The sequence below is a fragment of the Abrus precatorius genome, unplaced genomic scaffold, assembly GCF_003935025.1.
Source record: "Abrus precatorius isolate BTA unplaced genomic scaffold, Abrus_2018 Scaffold11, whole genome shotgun sequence".
In the NCBI taxonomy this organism is placed as follows: Eukaryota; Viridiplantae; Streptophyta; class Magnoliopsida; order Fabales; family Fabaceae; genus Abrus; species Abrus precatorius.
In genome coordinates, this window is record NW_020874303.1 from 25,541,838 (window position 1) to 25,560,238 (window position 18,401).

The 18,401-nt window shown below is 28.9% G+C and overlaps 3 protein-coding genes and 1 non-coding gene across 4 annotated transcripts; all 4 read left to right on the plus strand.

The window, feature by feature from the left end:
- The first annotated feature begins 2,231 nt into the window (after positions 1 to 2,231).
- On the plus strand, positions 2,232 to 4,322 carry LOC113854602 (autophagy-related protein 8C-like). Its single transcript, XM_027485702.1, has 5 exons — positions 2,232 to 2,268; positions 2,981 to 3,036; positions 3,136 to 3,188; positions 4,013 to 4,131; positions 4,225 to 4,322. The coding sequence occupies exons 1-5, from the start codon at positions 2,232 to 2,234 to the stop codon at positions 4,320 to 4,322; spliced, it is 363 nt and encodes a 120-aa protein (XP_027341503.1).
- A 900-nt stretch (positions 4,323 to 5,222) lies between these two features.
- TRNAN-GUU lies at positions 5,223 to 5,296 on the plus strand. Its single transcript has one exon. It is a non-coding gene; the product is annotated as a tRNA-Asn (tRNA).
- A 67-nt stretch (positions 5,297 to 5,363) lies between these two features.
- LOC113856121 (2-alkenal reductase (NADP(+)-dependent)-like) lies at positions 5,364 to 8,707 on the plus strand. The gene is made up of 6 exons (XM_027487802.1): positions 5,364 to 5,607; positions 5,695 to 5,875; positions 6,008 to 6,174; positions 7,492 to 7,574; positions 7,703 to 7,829; positions 8,315 to 8,707. Exons 1-6 carry the CDS (start codon positions 5,374 to 5,376, stop codon positions 8,567 to 8,569), a joined length of 1,047 nt encoding a protein of 348 aa, XP_027343603.1. The 5' UTR covers positions 5,364 to 5,373; the 3' UTR covers positions 8,570 to 8,707.
- Positions 8,708 to 12,949: 4,242 nt separating this feature from the next.
- LOC113855915 (2-alkenal reductase (NADP(+)-dependent)-like) lies at positions 12,950 to 16,480 on the plus strand. Its single transcript, XM_027487546.1, has 6 exons — positions 12,950 to 13,211; positions 13,744 to 13,927; positions 14,045 to 14,211; positions 14,832 to 14,914; positions 15,172 to 15,298; positions 16,226 to 16,480. Exons 1-6 carry the CDS (start codon positions 12,957 to 12,959, stop codon positions 16,478 to 16,480), a joined length of 1,071 nt encoding a protein of 356 aa, XP_027343347.1. The 5' UTR covers positions 12,950 to 12,956.
- Positions 16,481 to 18,401: the final 1,921 nt, after the last annotated feature.

The window sequence follows — 18,401 nt, forward strand, 5'->3', positions numbered from 1 at the left end:
ACATATATTTATTAATATATTATTTTTTGTTATTTATATATGTTAAATTTGCAAGTAAAAATTAATTATGCCTATTTCAGGTGAAAAAATTATAGGTCATCGACAAGATCAGATACAGATAAGTTATTGTGATATAGGAAGATCATTGATTCAATTGCCATTACTGAGATAAGATCAAATAACATGTATGTTACTGAATTTTGTTTTAAATAATTATATTTTTTTGTCTAATATTTGTTATTTATTATTTCAATTTAGGTGGATGCCCTACAGCAACAATAAGGTCAAAAATATTACACCTCCTTTCGTGTATGATGAGGCTAATGTTTGAAAATTTGTGATTGCTCTTATATAGTTTACTGTGATTGAGTGACACCCTGTTGATCACGTAGTTCGACAATTTGGTGGAACACAACACATACCAATCAGCCCGATAAATATTGATTGGTTGCATGCTAAAGATAGGAGGGGTGATCTAGATATATGGTTGTTTGATTATCGTGTGACATGACATGCTACATGAGAGGCACGTAGGGACTAACGAGTTCCATATCCTCTAGCTAATGATGATCGTTCCTCTGTCAAGTACTTTCAGTGGTCAGTCGCTAATAGATTTTTGTCGTTGGATAGAGCCCCACAAGATGCAGAGCTTAGGAACTTACCTGATGGTGTACCACTACATGCCCTCAGCACCTAACGTAACACACCCTGATGACATTCCAGATAGACGCTCTTTCATGCGTTGTTTGTGTGCATGTACACATGCTAGTAGATGTCAGTACCATGATGAGGCGCATATATCAGCCAACCTCTCAGCACACGATGTAGAACTTGATGCAAATCCAACTATATAGCATGCCTCACACTACGTATACTACCCGACACCCACATACTCTAGCCACCACGTCATGTCAGGATCTAGCCAACAACAGTACATGGCTGGTCTTTCTCAGCACCAGTTCATGTCGGGCCCTAGCAAACCATGTATGACCCCTAGTTAGCATTTTATGGCAAGTCCTAGTCATCAATTTATGTTAGATTCTTTTCTTTCTCCTAGTCCTATGCAACAGGGTGATATTGCACGACATATATCTTTCAGTCCACCTTTCATGTCAGATGCTGATGTTATGACTTGGCTAAAATTGACCGGTACAAGCAGATCTATGCCACCACTAGATAATCTATATAGATCATCACTAACACATATTCGATCTCCTTCCTTTAATGGTTTATCGGAGGAGGAAGAGTATCAAACGAATGTTCAACAGTAGGAAGCAGATGACCAGTACATGCATGACTAAAATCAGTAGGAGGAGGAACATACACATTGCAGACTTGTACGACAGATTGTATATCGTCGTTGTGCAATAAGAGTCACTTTGCTGGACCCAGACGCAACAGACGTGGCCCATATTCACATATGCTGCATATTTTCTGTACTTTAGAATTTTATTTTTATGTACTTTAGAATTTGAATTTTATACAGTTTATAATTTAAATTTTATGTCTTTTAAAATATTATTTTTATATTGATATCAATAATTTATAAAATTATTATACAAAAATATTAACAAATTTAATTAAAATTATTATTTTTCTTTAATTTAGATAAAAAATTTAAAATATATATATAACTTAAAGCACAATATATGTAACACCAAAATGCGAAATCTAAAAATGCATTACAAAATTTGATTATAATCGATTCTTTTCTAACATAAAATTTGATTATAATTGACTTTTTTTATTGAACTATAAAAAATAATTATAATTAACTTCTGTATTCATGTTTGAAATCAGTTTTAATCAACTTTTATATAATTTAAATTAGGATATTTATGTAAAAAAAAAATTTGAAAATATATACGTAATTTTATATTTAAATTGTTTTATTTACTAAAAAAGCCGTAAATTTTGCCTAATCATGAAATATACATTTCCTGTTGTCATCAATAGTATATATTGGCTTATTAGCATTTTGGCAAAAGTTTTAAGAAACGACGTCGTTATATTCAGCTTTATCTGTTTTCTAATTCCCAATCCTTTCTCTCTCCTCTCCCCCCTTTGCTAAGAAAACTCTTTTATCCGTTTTCATTTTCTAATTTCTTTCCTTTTTTCGTTCCCAATTCGATTCATTTCGTTGCTGAATCGATCCCCTTGCCCTCGTTGCAAACGCTAACTCCTTGATTAGGCCTTTCTTCATCCCTGTTTTTTGTTACATAATAAATGCAATGACTAAGAGTTCATTTAAGATGGAACATCCCCTTGGTTCGTTTCTACCTTTTTTCCCACCATTTTCTTCTGTTCCTCTAATTTTCCTTTGTGGGTTACGCTGAATGGTTTATTTTATGCGACAATTCATTGATTTTATGTTTCCTATATGGTAATAGTCCAGGGCATTTGATATTTGTGTAATCAGAGCAATATAAGACATTTTATTTTTAATTTTGGGATACGAAAAATGGGTGTTGTCCATTACTATCATCGTCTGAACTCTATTCCATAAGGTTGGAAACTTGTTAAACAAAAATAGTATTTAGATCCATATTTTTCATCCGCCCTAAGAAAAGATGGGGAAAAAAAGGACATAAGGTTACACAATTAAGATTATATGCTTTGTTTTAATCTCTCCATTTAGCTTAGTACAAACAATGTGTTATAATATGCTTTGAAATCACCACAACGCAGAAGTTACAGCTAATAATAACATTGAAATAAGTGTGGATCCGTGATCAAACATGAATTCAAACAAATACATATCTTAAATCTAATTTTTTTACTAGTTGGTTGATCAAACGTGATACTTGTTGTGAAAGGTGGTTAGTTGTTGATGTGTGAATGATAACAATGTTTTTCCTTCATGTATGATGTGTTTTGCTTTATCATGTCAAAATGTATGCACTAAACATCGTACCTAAGTGCACATAGACAAGTACTTTCTTTCTATTACTACCAACTTATGTTCTATGATTTGTGCCAGAAAGGAGGCAGGCTGAAGCTGCTCGTATAAGAGAAAAGTATCCTGATAGAATTCCAGTAAGAGTCTTTTCTTTTTTTTTTTCCTGTTCTTGTTGTATGCATATTCATAATAATCTCACTTCATTATTATTGATTTGGTTGATCTTTTGGGTGTAGGTAATTGTTGAAAGGGCTGAGAAGTGTGATGTTCCTGATATTGATAAGAAAAAGTTAGTTTCTTCTTCTTCTTAGAAAAAAATTATGAAAATTGACATAGTTAATCAGTCCTTTCTAGTTGAAGTTTTACCATGCTTTATCTGGTTGAAGTATTAACATGGTAAACAGAGGCAGAAGCAGAAGCCTTGTGCAAAAAAAAAGAAATTACAAAATGAATTGGAAAAACAAGGATCACTTCAAAATTGCATTAGATTGATAGATTGTTTTTATGGTTTCATTGGTGAAACCCCACTAGCAGATTTCATTATTTGAAGCAGTAAAACCTGTCTGGTCTGATAACAAATGAAAGTGGAGTTTTGGTTTAGGCTTCAGTGATAACAAAGGTAAATGTTGAATCCCGTGTGAAAAACATGGACTGAAGTTATCTATATGCTTAGTCTTTGTTCTAATTGAAATTTGATATGCTTATCATTTCGTGTTCTTCAACAGCCTTTTGGTTTAGTGGCACAGCCTTCATTATAAAATATGAGGTTGGATGCTTTGGTCTGTTCACACAGCATCCCAAAATTAAAGTAAAAATTGCGTTGGAAATGCTCTTCAAATGCCAGAGAAAATAAGTAGCAAAAGTAGCTTTAGACCATGGACCTTTAGAAGATTTGTTCATATTTGATATAATCAATGCTTTCATTTGCCTATTACAATGGTAACTGTAGATGCATTATACTTTTATTCTACTTGGAATATTGACAATCATCTGAATGTTCTATTCATTGTAAATTGAGAATACTAATATTCCTCCATTCACCCTCTTTTTTTCTCGCTATACTCTCCTCTATATTCATGGCATATGTTATTGTTTCGTTTGGTTGATTGTCAGGTATCTGGTTCCTGCTGATCTAACCGTAGGTCAGTTTGTGTACGTGGTGCGAAAGAGAATCAAACTGAGTTCCGAGAAGGCCATCTTCATTTTTGTGAAGAACATTTTACCACCAACAGGTAATATACACAGACCCTTCTTGGTTGTTTACTTTATAATAGTTAATTGTGCTGTTAACTGGTGAATTGAGTTGTTGATTTTTGCTCATGCAGCGGCTATAATGTCTGCATTATATGAGGAGAATAAAGATGATGATGGATTCTTGTATATGACTTTCAGCGGGGAGAACACATTTGGGTTGTTGATGTGAAATATAGAAGCCCCAAATATGTCACTTTTTTTTATCAACGCGATAAAAGTGTTCACACTCACGTACAAACGTGGTTTAGAATTTGTGCTAACTAACATGTTTGACAATTTTATGTTATAATTGATTTTTTCTCTAAATTTGTGTTAGGAGGGTCAACCTCATAAATTGTAATTTTTGCATGAAGTTAAAAGATTAACATTAAATTTACGTCAAAAAATTTAAACATAAATCGCATTATTTTAAACTCATTTCTAAATAAAATCAAGTTCATTTAAACACCCATTAAGTTATCAACTAGTTTCATTGAGGGTAAAAGCCAGACTCTTGGTGTGTACTCCAGTTTGCTATGAAATGAGTTGCACCAATGTTTCAACACCCAATTTTCTTCAGGTCATTTTCGAATTTAAGCAGCATTTGACATCATTTATTTTGAACATTTTTTTCTTAAACAGAGAATTTTTGTCAATACGATTTAACAAAGAGTATATGAAGTAAAGACTTCTTTTTATATAAATAAAAAAAGAAATAAGTTAATTTTAAAACTTTTCCTTTCTTCTCTGTTCCAAGTTACAAAATCCGATAACTAGCAAACTTTTAGTTTAAAAAAATATAAATTTAGTAAAGAGTTTCAACTTAAATTTGAGAACATTTTTAACTTCAAAATTGAAAAAGCTAATACCTTTAACTATAAGCGAGAAAGTTTGTCGATCTAAAACAAAAACTGATGTACTGGACAAACTCAAAATTTCACTTATGGCTAAGCTTACGAAGAGGGCCGAACATATAACATCTCAAGTACCATGTATATAACTTTTAATTCAAATCGATAAGTATTTTGGTAATTCAATTCATTTCCATGTTTCACAAACCTTTATAAAAAAATTGAAATTGCAAATATGTGCTGGAATAGCTCAGTTGGTTAGAGCGTGTGGCTGTTAACCACAAGGTCGGAGGTTCAAGCCCTCCTTCTAGCGTTTTCATTTATTTTTCTGGTTATAGCCTTCTTCTCTATAAAAAGAGCTTATCCCCTTGCGAAACAATGATTGAACCCATGGCAAACGTGGTTGAAAGCAGAGAATGGTACTTGGCTGCGTATTCCACTCAAGGTGTTCCATCCTCTCAACATCTCAAACTCCGCACAGTCACTCTCTCACTAGCCTCTCATTCAATCCCTCAAGGTCACGTCGCCGTCGAGATTCTCTTCATCTCAGTTGATCCATACCTTCGCACTAGACTCACTGGCATCCTCGACGGTCTTTACATTCAGCAATATGAAATTAACCAGGTATTTATATATATAGTACTTAAATCTATTTTTCTAAACCATGGAACAAGTAATTAATTATAATTTTATGATCTTGGAATAATGTAGGTGATTACCGCATTTGCTGTTGGAAGGGTAGTAGAATCGAAAGACAGTAAATATACGAAAGGGGATCTTATTCTATGTTCATCTGCTCCCGTGGCTGAATATTGTATCATACCCTGTTCTGGTATAAGAAAAATTGATGCTACAAGGGGAATTTCGTTGCCGGATTATCTAAGTTCCCTAGGTATGATTGAGTGACTAATCTTTTGAGAAAAATTATAATGTCATGAAAATTGCATGATTTGTGGAGAAAAAATGATTAGAAATGTTAGGATGTGATGTGATTAATCAACGAGCTAGGATTAATTACATGTAGGGATACCTGGGTTTGCTGCATGGGTGGGGATAGTGGTGTTGGGAGACCCAAAACCTGGCTCAAATGTGTTCATATCTGCTGCCTCCGGTGCGGTTGGTATCAGTGCTGGACAGTTGGCTAAGATTCGTGGTTGCAGAGTCATCGGAAGCACTGGCTCCGACGAGAAGGTACCTTTACCAGATATACCTTTTTAACACAATGCTAAAATTTATTAATAATTATAAAAATATAAAAAATATTTCAAAGTAAAAAACATATAATTTATGTAATTTTTTTATTTTTTAAATAAAATGTCTTCCTAACATTCTTTTACCTTTGTTATTATACAACAATATATATTCTTGTGTTCACTTTATTACTTATCACGTGTTCCATTTTGTTTTCTTTAAAATTAATTTCACTTTATTACTAGATGGGTTTCTTTTCTTTCTTTTTCACGTGAATCTCGTTGTAGAAAAACTCACATAAAAGGAAGCAATCTTCTTACGTTTTTTCTTCATTCCTTTTCAAGGTCGCCATATTCACTAAAAAAAATTTTTGCACTTAAGGTCATCGTTAATTATTCCCTCTTCCAACTATTTTTTAGGATCTTGCTAATCAAGGGATTAATTAAATAATTAAAACTGATAAATTTTTATTGAAAATTGTGTTGAACTACGTTAAAAATTACAGAAAAGGTATATTATTTTTTTTTTGACAAAAGTTTCTATTTTTAATTCTTATTGGTTAACATTTGCCTTTTTTAAAAAGGGTTTTTGTAATCTTTTTAAACTTGTTGATACGAAGCTTACTTTCCTGCTCACTACCCCTTGTCTGACACATGTAGAACTGTCATCAAATCGGGTCAATTGGTATTCAAAGGAAAGGATATTTGTAGTGGCGCAGGTGCTTAAGCCACTTCTCGCCCAATAAATTAATATTACAAAGTAATTTAAAATATTTGAAAAATAATATTGATAAATTACGATACTATTTGACTCAAATTGACAATTCTTTATAAAATATTTCATAACAATATAATTCATTTTGAATACATAATATGATATATCTCTAGATTTTAATTTATTAACTTAAATATATATAGTTGTCAAAATTATATGTGACTTGATTATTGTGCTTTTGCTACATGCACTGGTCATGCCATGACAAATTAGATTTGAGCACCTATAAATATACTAAGAGGAATCTCATTCTTTCTGACACACCGGAGCTAAATCTGACCTGACACAGCCATATGGGCAACAACATGGAGAGATACCATACTTATTTAATGATATGTAAGATTAAATGCGCGTTTGGATGAGCGAAATATTATACGCAACTCTCTTCCCAATAAGCTACTCTGAGTAGCTTTAAATAAATATGCGTTTAGATTCTTTTAACGCAAAATCAAACATAATAGAAGGGTTTTTTTTATCTTTCTTTCTTAACCTTCTAGGCTTTCGTGTTTCTTTCAACTTGTAGTTTAATGGTTGTATTCTCAGGTGAAGCTCATTAAAGAGGAATTTGGGTATGATGACGGATTCAACTACAAGAAGGAAACAGATTTTGACGCCGCTTTAAGCAAGTAATACATCTTTTTTATATCCATCAATTCCTTCTCTCTCAATTGCCATAGAGCACCCTATTATATATTTAATTTTAATAAATTTAGCAGTTTAAAGTTTTCTAAAATTTCAATTTTACATTTTGTAGATACTTTCCTGATGGCATTGATGTATACTTTGATAATGTTGGCGGTAAAATGCTTGAATCCGTACTGAACCATGTCAACAAGTATGCAAGGATACCACTTTGCGGGATGATATCTCAATACAATAAGGTGAATTGAGGCCATAGTACACCTTCATTACATAAATACATTTTAAACATTCGACACGGTCAGGCAAATAACTTAATACATCATTTATTGAATGAGGGCGTATCACATGAAAACTTATTATGTCTCACGGAAATGCTTATTAAAATACGTTAACTTGCAAGATCCGATTCTCTCAAGTTTCAGTTTCATTGTAGAGTGACAGTTTTAAATCTAAATATATTATTTAATAAAAGTTAATATTATATTAATATAGTTTTACTGGAAAAGATTTAATGCTGTAAAAGTGACACTGCAGAGAACCTGTGTCATAAGTTATTTTTATATATTTGATTAAACTCCTTGGTCGGTGTTGGTATGATAAGGACTGATAAAATACATTGAACTTATAGGATCATATCACTTGCCTCGCTCAACAATTTTATTTTACTTGTACAGAAGTTTTGGTTTATGAATTAATTACTAAGAGTTAAAAAATGTTGGTACAGGTTTGGACTGAAAGAGAAGGCGTAAGGAATCTTTTGAATATGGTGGGAAAGGAGGTGAGGATGGAGGGATTTATGCTGGAATCGTATTGGCATCGTTTTGGAGATTTTGCTAAGGATATGGAAGGATACATAAAAGAGGGAAAGGTTAAGTCCAAGAATAAAATAAATATTGGAATCGAGAGTTTTCTGGAGAGCTTAAGCTCCCTATTCACTAGCTCTAATATTGGAAAAGTTGTTGTTCAAGTTAAAGCCTAATACTGTCCAGATATTGAACTGTCTCTCCCATGGTTTTGTCGTTTGATTTGTTTTAAACTAAGACTGCATATTTAATTATTTATGTGTTAAATGTAATCAGTATTTAAGATTACCCAGTAGAATTAGGTATTTTTATGCATGGGTTGGTTTGTTTTAGTTTAAGTCATTGAATTAAGTTAAAAATAACTTATTATATATGTTTTAAAAGTTTTTATCTTGTTTTATATAAAATTTAAATTTTATATTATCACTAACTAATTAAAAAAATTATTCTTCGTAATAAATAAATCAGTTTTAATCATTTATATGATTTTTTTGGAGTTTCAAATATTTTACGTTTAATTCGCCACATTAAACAAATAGCATAGAGGAGTTGAATTTTTATTTTTCTTTTTTGTTATTTTAATTATATTTTTAATTTACAATTTCATTTTAAGAAACTTTCTTTTAATGCATTTATTTTATTTTAATGATATTTGATTGGCTATTTGTTATTCATTAGGCTTTATGGTTAGTTTATTGTTAATCTGAATTTTAAACTTTTTTATTTGGTAGTGATATTCACATATTTTCTTTTTAAACTAGCTACATATTAAGGTTGAAGACGACGTTAAAGCTAAGTTTGAGGACAAGAAATATAACAGAGTGGTTACATGTGTCCAATAATAATAAAGCAACTTTAGAGAATGATGAAAAGAACTATAAATTTCAACTCACTATAAAAGGGAATATTCTATAAACTTTTCTTTTCTTTTTCTTATGTTTGGATAAAATAATTGATAAGTTTGAGAATGTTTAATAGTTCTCTTAAATATAGAAAGCACACTTGTATGGTATTTTTGGAGTATAAAAATTTGAATATTCAGAAATTTTATTATTTTTATAGTAACATTAATTAATCTTAATTAGAAATATATAAATTATTTGAGTTAAAGATATTAAGAATAAATTGTCTTTTTTGCTTACTTTGTGTATGTTGGATTAGCCATAAAATCATGAAAAATAAGCCTAAAAACATATAATGATTATTATAATTTATTTTCTTTTTCTTTATTTTCAATCTTTTTTATTTACATAAATTTTAGAATTTACTCTTTAACCTCATTAAGGTAAAAAAAAAAAAAACTAGTTAAATTAGAAAAATGATTAAGACAATTAAGCTTTTATTTGAAATTCTTAGATTATGATTATCATTAGTTATCTCTTTTGAGCTTAATGATGTTAAAAATATTTCTTTGACACTATTATTTTGATTGTAATATATTTTATAGGTAAAATTGAAAAATTAATAAAGACAAGGAAAGAAAAAAAAGTAGAAATTAAAAAAAAAGATAAATAAAATGAAGAAAAAAACAAAGAAGAAAGTAAAGGAAAAGAAAATAAATAGAAAGTAAAAGAAAAAGTTTCAGAATTAAAGTAGTTAGCAAAGCTAAAAATAAAAATAAAACATATTATCTTAAGCCTCTATTTTGTTGTAATGGATCTAAAGGTTAATTAAACTTTTTATGTATCTTTTCTTTCTTTTATATATCTAAGTTTGAGTTAAAACTTCTCACTAAATTAAACTAAATTTCTTTTATTTTATGAAATAATTAGTCAAATTAGTAAAGATTTTCAAGTTTACTAGCAAACTTGTAGTAAAATATGTTTAAGAGAATATTGAGTGGATTTTCTCTTTACCTCATTAAACACTTAAATTAATCATTCAATTAATACATTATATGTAAAAAGTTAAATTTTATTAAATTATTAACCTGAAAGTTCGTATATTGTAAATATGTTATTTGTTGCATATTAATATTTCTTAGGTTCATTAAGATGAGATTTAATATATATTTTTTTTTTTACTTTTATTGCTTGAGTACAAGTAATGTTTAAGTTTGAGAATTTTGATAAATTGTCATTTTATTATTTTATCTATGAGATTTTAGCCTCTTTTTTTTATTGAAATTGTTATTTTACCATTTAAATTAACTAAATTTCTCTTAATGTTATTGTAAAAAATAGTAACAATATAACTTTATTAAAAAATGTCAAACATAAAAAAAAAACTTGTTAAAAATGAGTAAAGAATGAGTGCATCTTGAAATTGAAATTGAATTTTAAATTTAAATTTCAAATTTTAAAAATGAATTCTAAATTGAATATAAAGTTTGAATTTACCATCAGAAAATCATATATTTTTCTAAAAACAAGTTATATTTTTGTTTAGATATAAGTCATATGTTGCAAAGAGATAAAATATATTTGAAATCGACATCTTTTATGTATTTTACATTATATACAAAGGGTCTTATACAAAAATATACTTTCACATTTAGCGAATTTGTGCTTTTTTTCTAGCTAACTTTGAAGTCATATAGAAGTAGAGATCATTGGTCACATACTTTATGCACATACTTAGACACTTGTAAAATTTGTTACCTTTTTTACTTAACTTTTAGAGTGAAGATTATTAGTGAAGACAAATGATATTTTTTTTAAGTTCAAGCTAATGATCCAAAATACTTTTTAGAGACAAGAATTTCATTCATTTTTTTCCTTCAAATTTTTTTTAGTTTGCATTACTTTTTTAATAAATATAAATTTTTTTATAATTATTTTTTGTTTTTATTTCATTATGGATAACTAAAGTTATAGTTAAAATTTTAGTAGATCATTTGTATAATTTATATGAACATGTGATTAAATTTATAAAAATTGATGTTAATCTTTTTAATTAAACAATGAAGCATTTTCATCATTATTATTATTATAAATAAAATCATCATTATTAAATAACATTAATTTTTATGAAGTATTTTTTTTTCTTATCATGGCATTTACTTTTGATACTTTGAGAATTTTTTTTATTTTAATTTTAATTTTAATTTTTTATATTATTTTTTAATTTTTAAAATTAAAATTTTCATTATTTTTTAAACTATAAAATTTATTAAATTAAAAATTTTAATAGATCTTTTGATTTTAAAAAAATTAATTTAATAATATTTGTAAAATGCCAAAAAAAAAAAACTTAATAATATTGATTATCTTTCAATACAAAAATTTAAGATATGAGTTCTTTCACGTATGATTTCAATTTTTATTAATTATTGGTTTAAATTTATTATAGTTTACAAGACTATAAATTTCAATTCTTATTTAGTAATTTCAGTTATAATTTTATATTTTTAAGTAAATTAAAAAAATTTAAAACTTTTCACAAATCGTAATTATTTTATAAGATTAATTATTTTAATAATTTATCATAAATATAATTAATCATTAAAATAATCAAATTTTTTAACTAGTTCATAAACCTCGGTTAAATTCAATCCTTAATGTTGTGGTCCCAACCTTCCAAATACTTTTGTTGCCCAAAAATTGAGTAATCTTTTTTTTCCTTATTTTAATATATAATTAACACCCCAGCTACTTTGAGATTGTGAAATCCATTTAATATGAAGTTTTTTTTTTAAAAAAAATAATTAAAACAAGCACACAAAATTAATATGCTTTAATTCACGCGAGAAAGGGTGCAAAAGTTTATTTTGAAGCAAGACATGGTTTAGAGTGCTCATTTATTTCTCCACGTGACATGTTCAAATCCAATGAAGTTATATACAGTGATTGTAGACCTGTAGCCTGTAGGTGGTCTTTCCTTTTAATATTATATATTATTATATTTTAATTAACATTTTAGTGTGTCAAAAAGTATATAAAAAATTTTATGTAATAAATTTTAATTAAAATTATAAAATATAATGTATGAATAATATCAAATGTTATTTTGAATATAAGTTTATCATTTATTAATTTTTATCATGCAGGAGGCATATATTAAAAAAGGTATTTTGATATTAGTTTTTAAAATTGATATTAAGTGTTTAAAATTGAAAATTATTTAAATTTAATAAGACTCATATAATGTAAAAAAAAAAAACTCTCAGTAATATTGATATATCTTTAGAGAACTTAGAATTTATTTTCCTAATCTAAATACAAACATGCAATAATTAGCTAATGCCAGCCTTAACTGAAATTAGAGATACTATCCTTTTAAATTTTTTTTAAAAATAGTATCTTACAACTATAACAATTATTCAACATATATATTAAAGAATTAATTTAGATTATATAAATGATTAATAAATAAGATTAAAGAGGCGTAGAACATCCATCCATCCATTAAAAAAAAAGATGGGCACATATTAATTAAATAAAAAAATTGTGGAAACAATTATGGCTGTGTAGGCCTTTGCACTATTTTCCTCAAAGTATTCAATATTTTGTTGGTTGGGGTGGGAGGACCAAATATACTTGTGAGCGTCTTTGTGCATATAATTTGTCTATAAAAGGAGCATAGGCTCAAATATGATTTGCAAAACAAGACAGAGCAATACTTATGATAAGCATGGGAGAAGAAAGCATGGACGTGGTGGAATGCAAAGAATGGTACTTAGTATCATATGCTCCAAAGGGTTTACCAACTTCCTCTAATCTTAGACTCCGCACTGTACCTTTATCACTTGCGGTTGATTCAATCCCTGATGGCCATGTTGCTATTGAGATGCTGTTTTTCTCTATAGATCCCTACCTACGCAGCAGACTCAATGGGACCGTAGATGGCCTTCACTTTTCGCAGTTTGAACTCAATCAGGTATACGGAGTATACATATATTATGGAGGAGCTAGTAATTAATTTTGTTTTGATCAATATTACACCTCTCTAAGATATATTATCAAAATAGTTTTTATAATGACTTGGACATTCACTATCCTGTGCTAAGAACTTCACACCTTCCATATTTCCAAAGCGTGAAAGAAAACATCAAGATCTCGTGTCTGCTTGCCATTGTACAAGGTTATGAGAAGAATACTAATTAACAACACTTTTAACACACTATTTTCAACATGCAATTTTCTATTATTAGATGAAATTAATTCATGGAATAGTCACTAAATAATGATTTTAACTCGCTGAATATATAAAACCAAGCTTCACATTATTTAGTGTGGCATTCTTTTATTTAAATTACTAAAAATTGATATCATGTATAATGTCATTTATCGTTATTTTTATCTTTTATATATGTGTTATATTTTAAAAATATATTTCAACTATTAGAAGAATATTTAAAGGTGCCTTTTTTTAGTGTTTTAAGAAATATTTTTTAATGGAAACGTTACAGGCGATTACAATATTTGGAATTGGACGAGTGAAACGATCAAAAGACAGCAAATATAAAGAGGGGGATCTTGTTTTGAGTGAAAATTTTCGTGTTGCTGAGTATTGTGTCATTTCCTCATGTGATATCATTGGAAAAATTGATGCTACAAGTGGGATTTCATTGCCGGATTATCTAAGCTGTCTAGGTGGGTTGATAAGGGTCTGCTATCTCAATATTTTCAATATGTTTACAATATCTCTTTCTAGCTGTTCATGTGTGTGTGTGTGTGTGTGATATATGAATTGTGGTGATTGCATTGCAGGAGTACCTGCATTTGCAGCATGGTTGGGAATTGAGGTGTTGGGAGACCCAAAACCTGGCTCAAATGTGTTCATATCTGCGGCTTCTGGTGGTGTTGGAATGATTGCAGGTCAATTGGCGAAGCTCAGAGGTTGTAGGGTCATCGGAAGCACTGGATCTGACAAAAAGGTAACTCTTTAATTAAATTTAAAAAAGGCTCCATTTTGTTAGAAAACATATATATAAAAAAATATGAATATAAATAAAGTGAACAAGTGATTACAACCATTTGATGCATGTGCAATTGGAATTACTTTTATATTTTCAATGTTCCATTTTGTTTGTTTTTATAAATGAGAATCGAAATCCGAACTCAACCGACTAACTTTCTCGAACAAACAATTAACTAAAATAAAAATTAATAGCATAATATAACAAATGGTTCGTTTGCGATTACAGATAAAAATGATTATATAAATAATGTATTTTTACAATTTTTCATTTATTAACAAAAAGAAATGTTATAGGTGATATTATTGTTTCTATCGGTGTAGTTTTCTTTTTTCAAATATTTCTTTTAATATAAACTTCTTAGTCGTGAAAGTATCTTAATTAAGTTTAACTTTAGAGCAAGTCATGTTAAAATGCTCGGATGAAAAGTTAAACAAAACACTATAAGTTAAGCAACATATATAATTACCCACATACTTAACTTAAATAGTTTTGTTGCTTTCAATTGTTACTTTTGTTATTACCATTTCTTCGCTGAATTTATTGGTATTTTTCAATTATGGTGAATGATTTCTCAGGTGAAGCTAATTAAAGAGGAATTTGGGTATGATGATGGATTCAACTACAATAAGGAAGAGGACCTTGATGCCGTTTTAAGCAAGTAATCAATTCTCCAGCTCCCAATTTTGCACCGAGACGCCAATATGTCAAAATTGGATAAATTTTAATTTCACGAGGTTAACCAAATTTATAGGTCCAATTTTGTAGGTTCTTTCCTAATGGTATTGATGTTTAGATGCCGTTTTAAGCAAGTAATCAATTCCACAACTCCCAATTTGCACCAAGACGTCATTATGTTAAAATTGGATATATTTTAATTTCATGAAGTTAAGCAAATTTATGAGTGCAATTTTGCAGGTTCTTTCCTAATGGCATTGATGTTTATCTTGACAACGTTGGCGGCAAGATGCTTGAATCTGTACTTAATCATGTCAACCATTTTGCCAGGATACCACTTTGCGGGATGATATCTCAATATAATGAGGTGAACTGGATCTATATGACAGTAGACTCAATTTTTGAAGTGTGTGTGTGTGTGTGTGTGTGTGTGTTGGGAGAGAGAGAGAGAGAGAATCAAGGTTATAGTGAGTTTTACCTAGATCTTATATATGGATTTCATATTAACCATAGGTCACAGATAAATCGAAGTTTAAAAATATTGGATAAATGCCTTGTTATAGTATAATAAAAAGTTACTGAAGTACATAAAAATCGTGAGTATAGATAATTAAATATTATGAAAGAAAGTTTATGTAAATACAGGTTTTTGAATATACATCCACAATTATTTTAGAATTCACAGCACCTATCACCTTCAGTTCCAGTGACGGATCCAAGATCCTAAAATTAGGGGATGTAAAATATAAAATAATATTATTAATAATAATTTATTAAAATTAAAAAAATTTATGAAAGTTGAGGAGCATTTACCTCCTCTCAACTGAACGTGGATCCGCCACTTACCTGTCACATGCATGTCTCCTATATTTTACCAATAAAAAAATGACTTTAAAGAATCTTCTTTCGAAAATGGCAACACTGTCTTCACAGAGATGCTTGTCTCAGGCCGGGCTTCTATATATCATTCCACGAGTTATCACTTAAGAACATGCCAGTTTTTCCTAATTTGAAATTTTTAAGTTTAATTAGAAAACAGGTTAGTTCCCTGATTTATTATTCATTGGTTTAAAAACAAGTGGCTCAAAATTTCCAATTTTCATCATCTCATTTTAAGATCATATTTTTCATCTAAATTGCATAGGGTTGGTGAAGCTGACAAAAATATTTGTCCAAAATATACTAGGCCCAATTTGACATGGTGAATTGAATGTTAAGCTTTTGAGTATAATCTATATGTTTTGTGTTTTCCAAGAATTTACCTTGTATATATATATATAACCTTGTGGTGTAGGTTTGGACAGAAAGAGAAGGCGTGAGGAATCTTTTGAATATGGTGGGAAAGGAGGTGAGGATGGAGGGCTTTATACTGAAATCACATTTCAACCGTTTTGGAGAGTTTGCTAAAGAGATGGAGGGATACATGAAAGAAGGCAAGATTAAGTCCAAGAATAAAATAAACATTGGAATTGAGAGTTTTCTAGACAGCTTAAACTCCTTATTTACTAGCTCTAATATTGGGAAACTTGTTATTCAGGTTAAGGATTAGTGTCCGTACAGTATATATGCTTGATCATGATGACTGTGATTTTTATTTTTTATCGAATGATGGTGATGTTTGAGTAATTGAGACTTTACCGTAAGATATTTGTGCTCTCTCCTAGTTTGGGACTCAATACAAATGAAGACGGAGGAGTGTATGTTACCATTACTTGATATTGTGTTAAGGAGTTTGAATTTCATCTATTATTAACTAGTGCAAGTTTATATCATCTTTGAAATAATTTAATAATGGCTTCAAATTATCGATGAAGTTCATTTTTAGTCTAAGATTATTAAAATTAAAGTTTTCTCAGCACAATTGGGGGTTAGGTTCACATCAATAACTGGTAAATTAGTTGACAATTGGAAGACTAACTGAAACGTTAAAGAAAAAGAGTGAACAAAGGTTGCTAAAATAAACTAATAAATTACATGTAAATATAAAATGAATATTCATACAATTTTTATATATAAATTATTTTTTTGAATAACAATATTTTTTTAGTTAATTGTTGTTTAGGTTTTTCAATTTGATTTTACGCTTATAATTTTTTGATTTAAATATTTTATTAAAAACTTAAAATAAGTAGTGTAATTATTGAGATTTTTTCTTAACGCATCACAAGTGAACCGTGTTGTTTGCAAATAATAATTGATGAGATACGGGATATCGTCTTCATAGAGTATAATAAATTGTATTAATTATTAAAATCTAAATTAATTGAGCATATATATAAAGAGATTGATTGATGATTTTTATTAAATTGTATAAAAATTATAATTTAAGAACATAATTTAAAATATAGTTAAAATTAAATTAGAGAAACTAGGTACAAATTTCATCTATCTCCTTCTTTGTATTGTAGTGATTTATATATATATATATATATATATATATATATATATATTATTTTCATTGATATTGATGCAAAATATCAAAATTAGATATTTTAATTCTTTGAAAATATACTTTTAAAATAATTTCTTAAAGGCTAATTCCTCGAATGATTAACAAACTATTTAGTACTAAGATCAAGATTTAAAGTAATTAATAACTTGAAATTTATTCCTAAAATAACCAGTTATTTAGTAATCTAAATAAGATCTGCATTTGAGCAATACCTTTTTAGATATAACTCATATCTAAGCTCAAAAGCTATTAGTAAATAGATTCAGCCATTAAACACAAAATGAAATCACCAAATCAATAGAAATAAAGACTACTAGAAAAGCGTCATTTATAGACAGATTTGCAGACGAATTTGTGATTTTATTGTTTTTGTAACTTCTGAAAAATTCATCTATAAATCTGTCTATATTACAGACGAATAAATATCCATATGTAGTTTGCCCGCAATTTTGAATATGGGAGGGAAATTTGGAGCAGGAATTACAGATGAATTTTTCCATCTGTAAATATGACCCTGTTTAACCGACTTTTCATGTTGCTATTTACAGACAGATTTTTCCATCTGTAAATGAAATTGATGAATTTACAGACGGATAAAAATCCGTCTGTAAATGGACTTTTAAAACGCATCGTTTCATTAAACCATTTATAGACGGATTTTCCCGTCTGTAATGTCTGAAACTCATAAAACTGCGCCTCCTCCTTCCCCTTCCTCATTTTTCATAAATCTCTCTTTCTCTCTAACCTCTCTCTGTCTCTCTCTAGGAGCTCAGTTTTTTAGCTTTTGTGAGTGATTGGAGCATCCTTTTGAAAGATAATTTGCATCATTGTGTTCCTGGTATGATACTCTAACTTTTAATCGGTTTATTTTTTTTTATTTTTGATGTATTTTAGAGACTTAAAATTTCTAAGATAGAGTTGTAGGATTGAAGATTGTATGACTGGGGAGAAGAGCGTAGAGGTCCTTCTCCGAACCTTATTATTGTGTGCTGTGAGATTGTTTGTGTTTGTGGAGTTT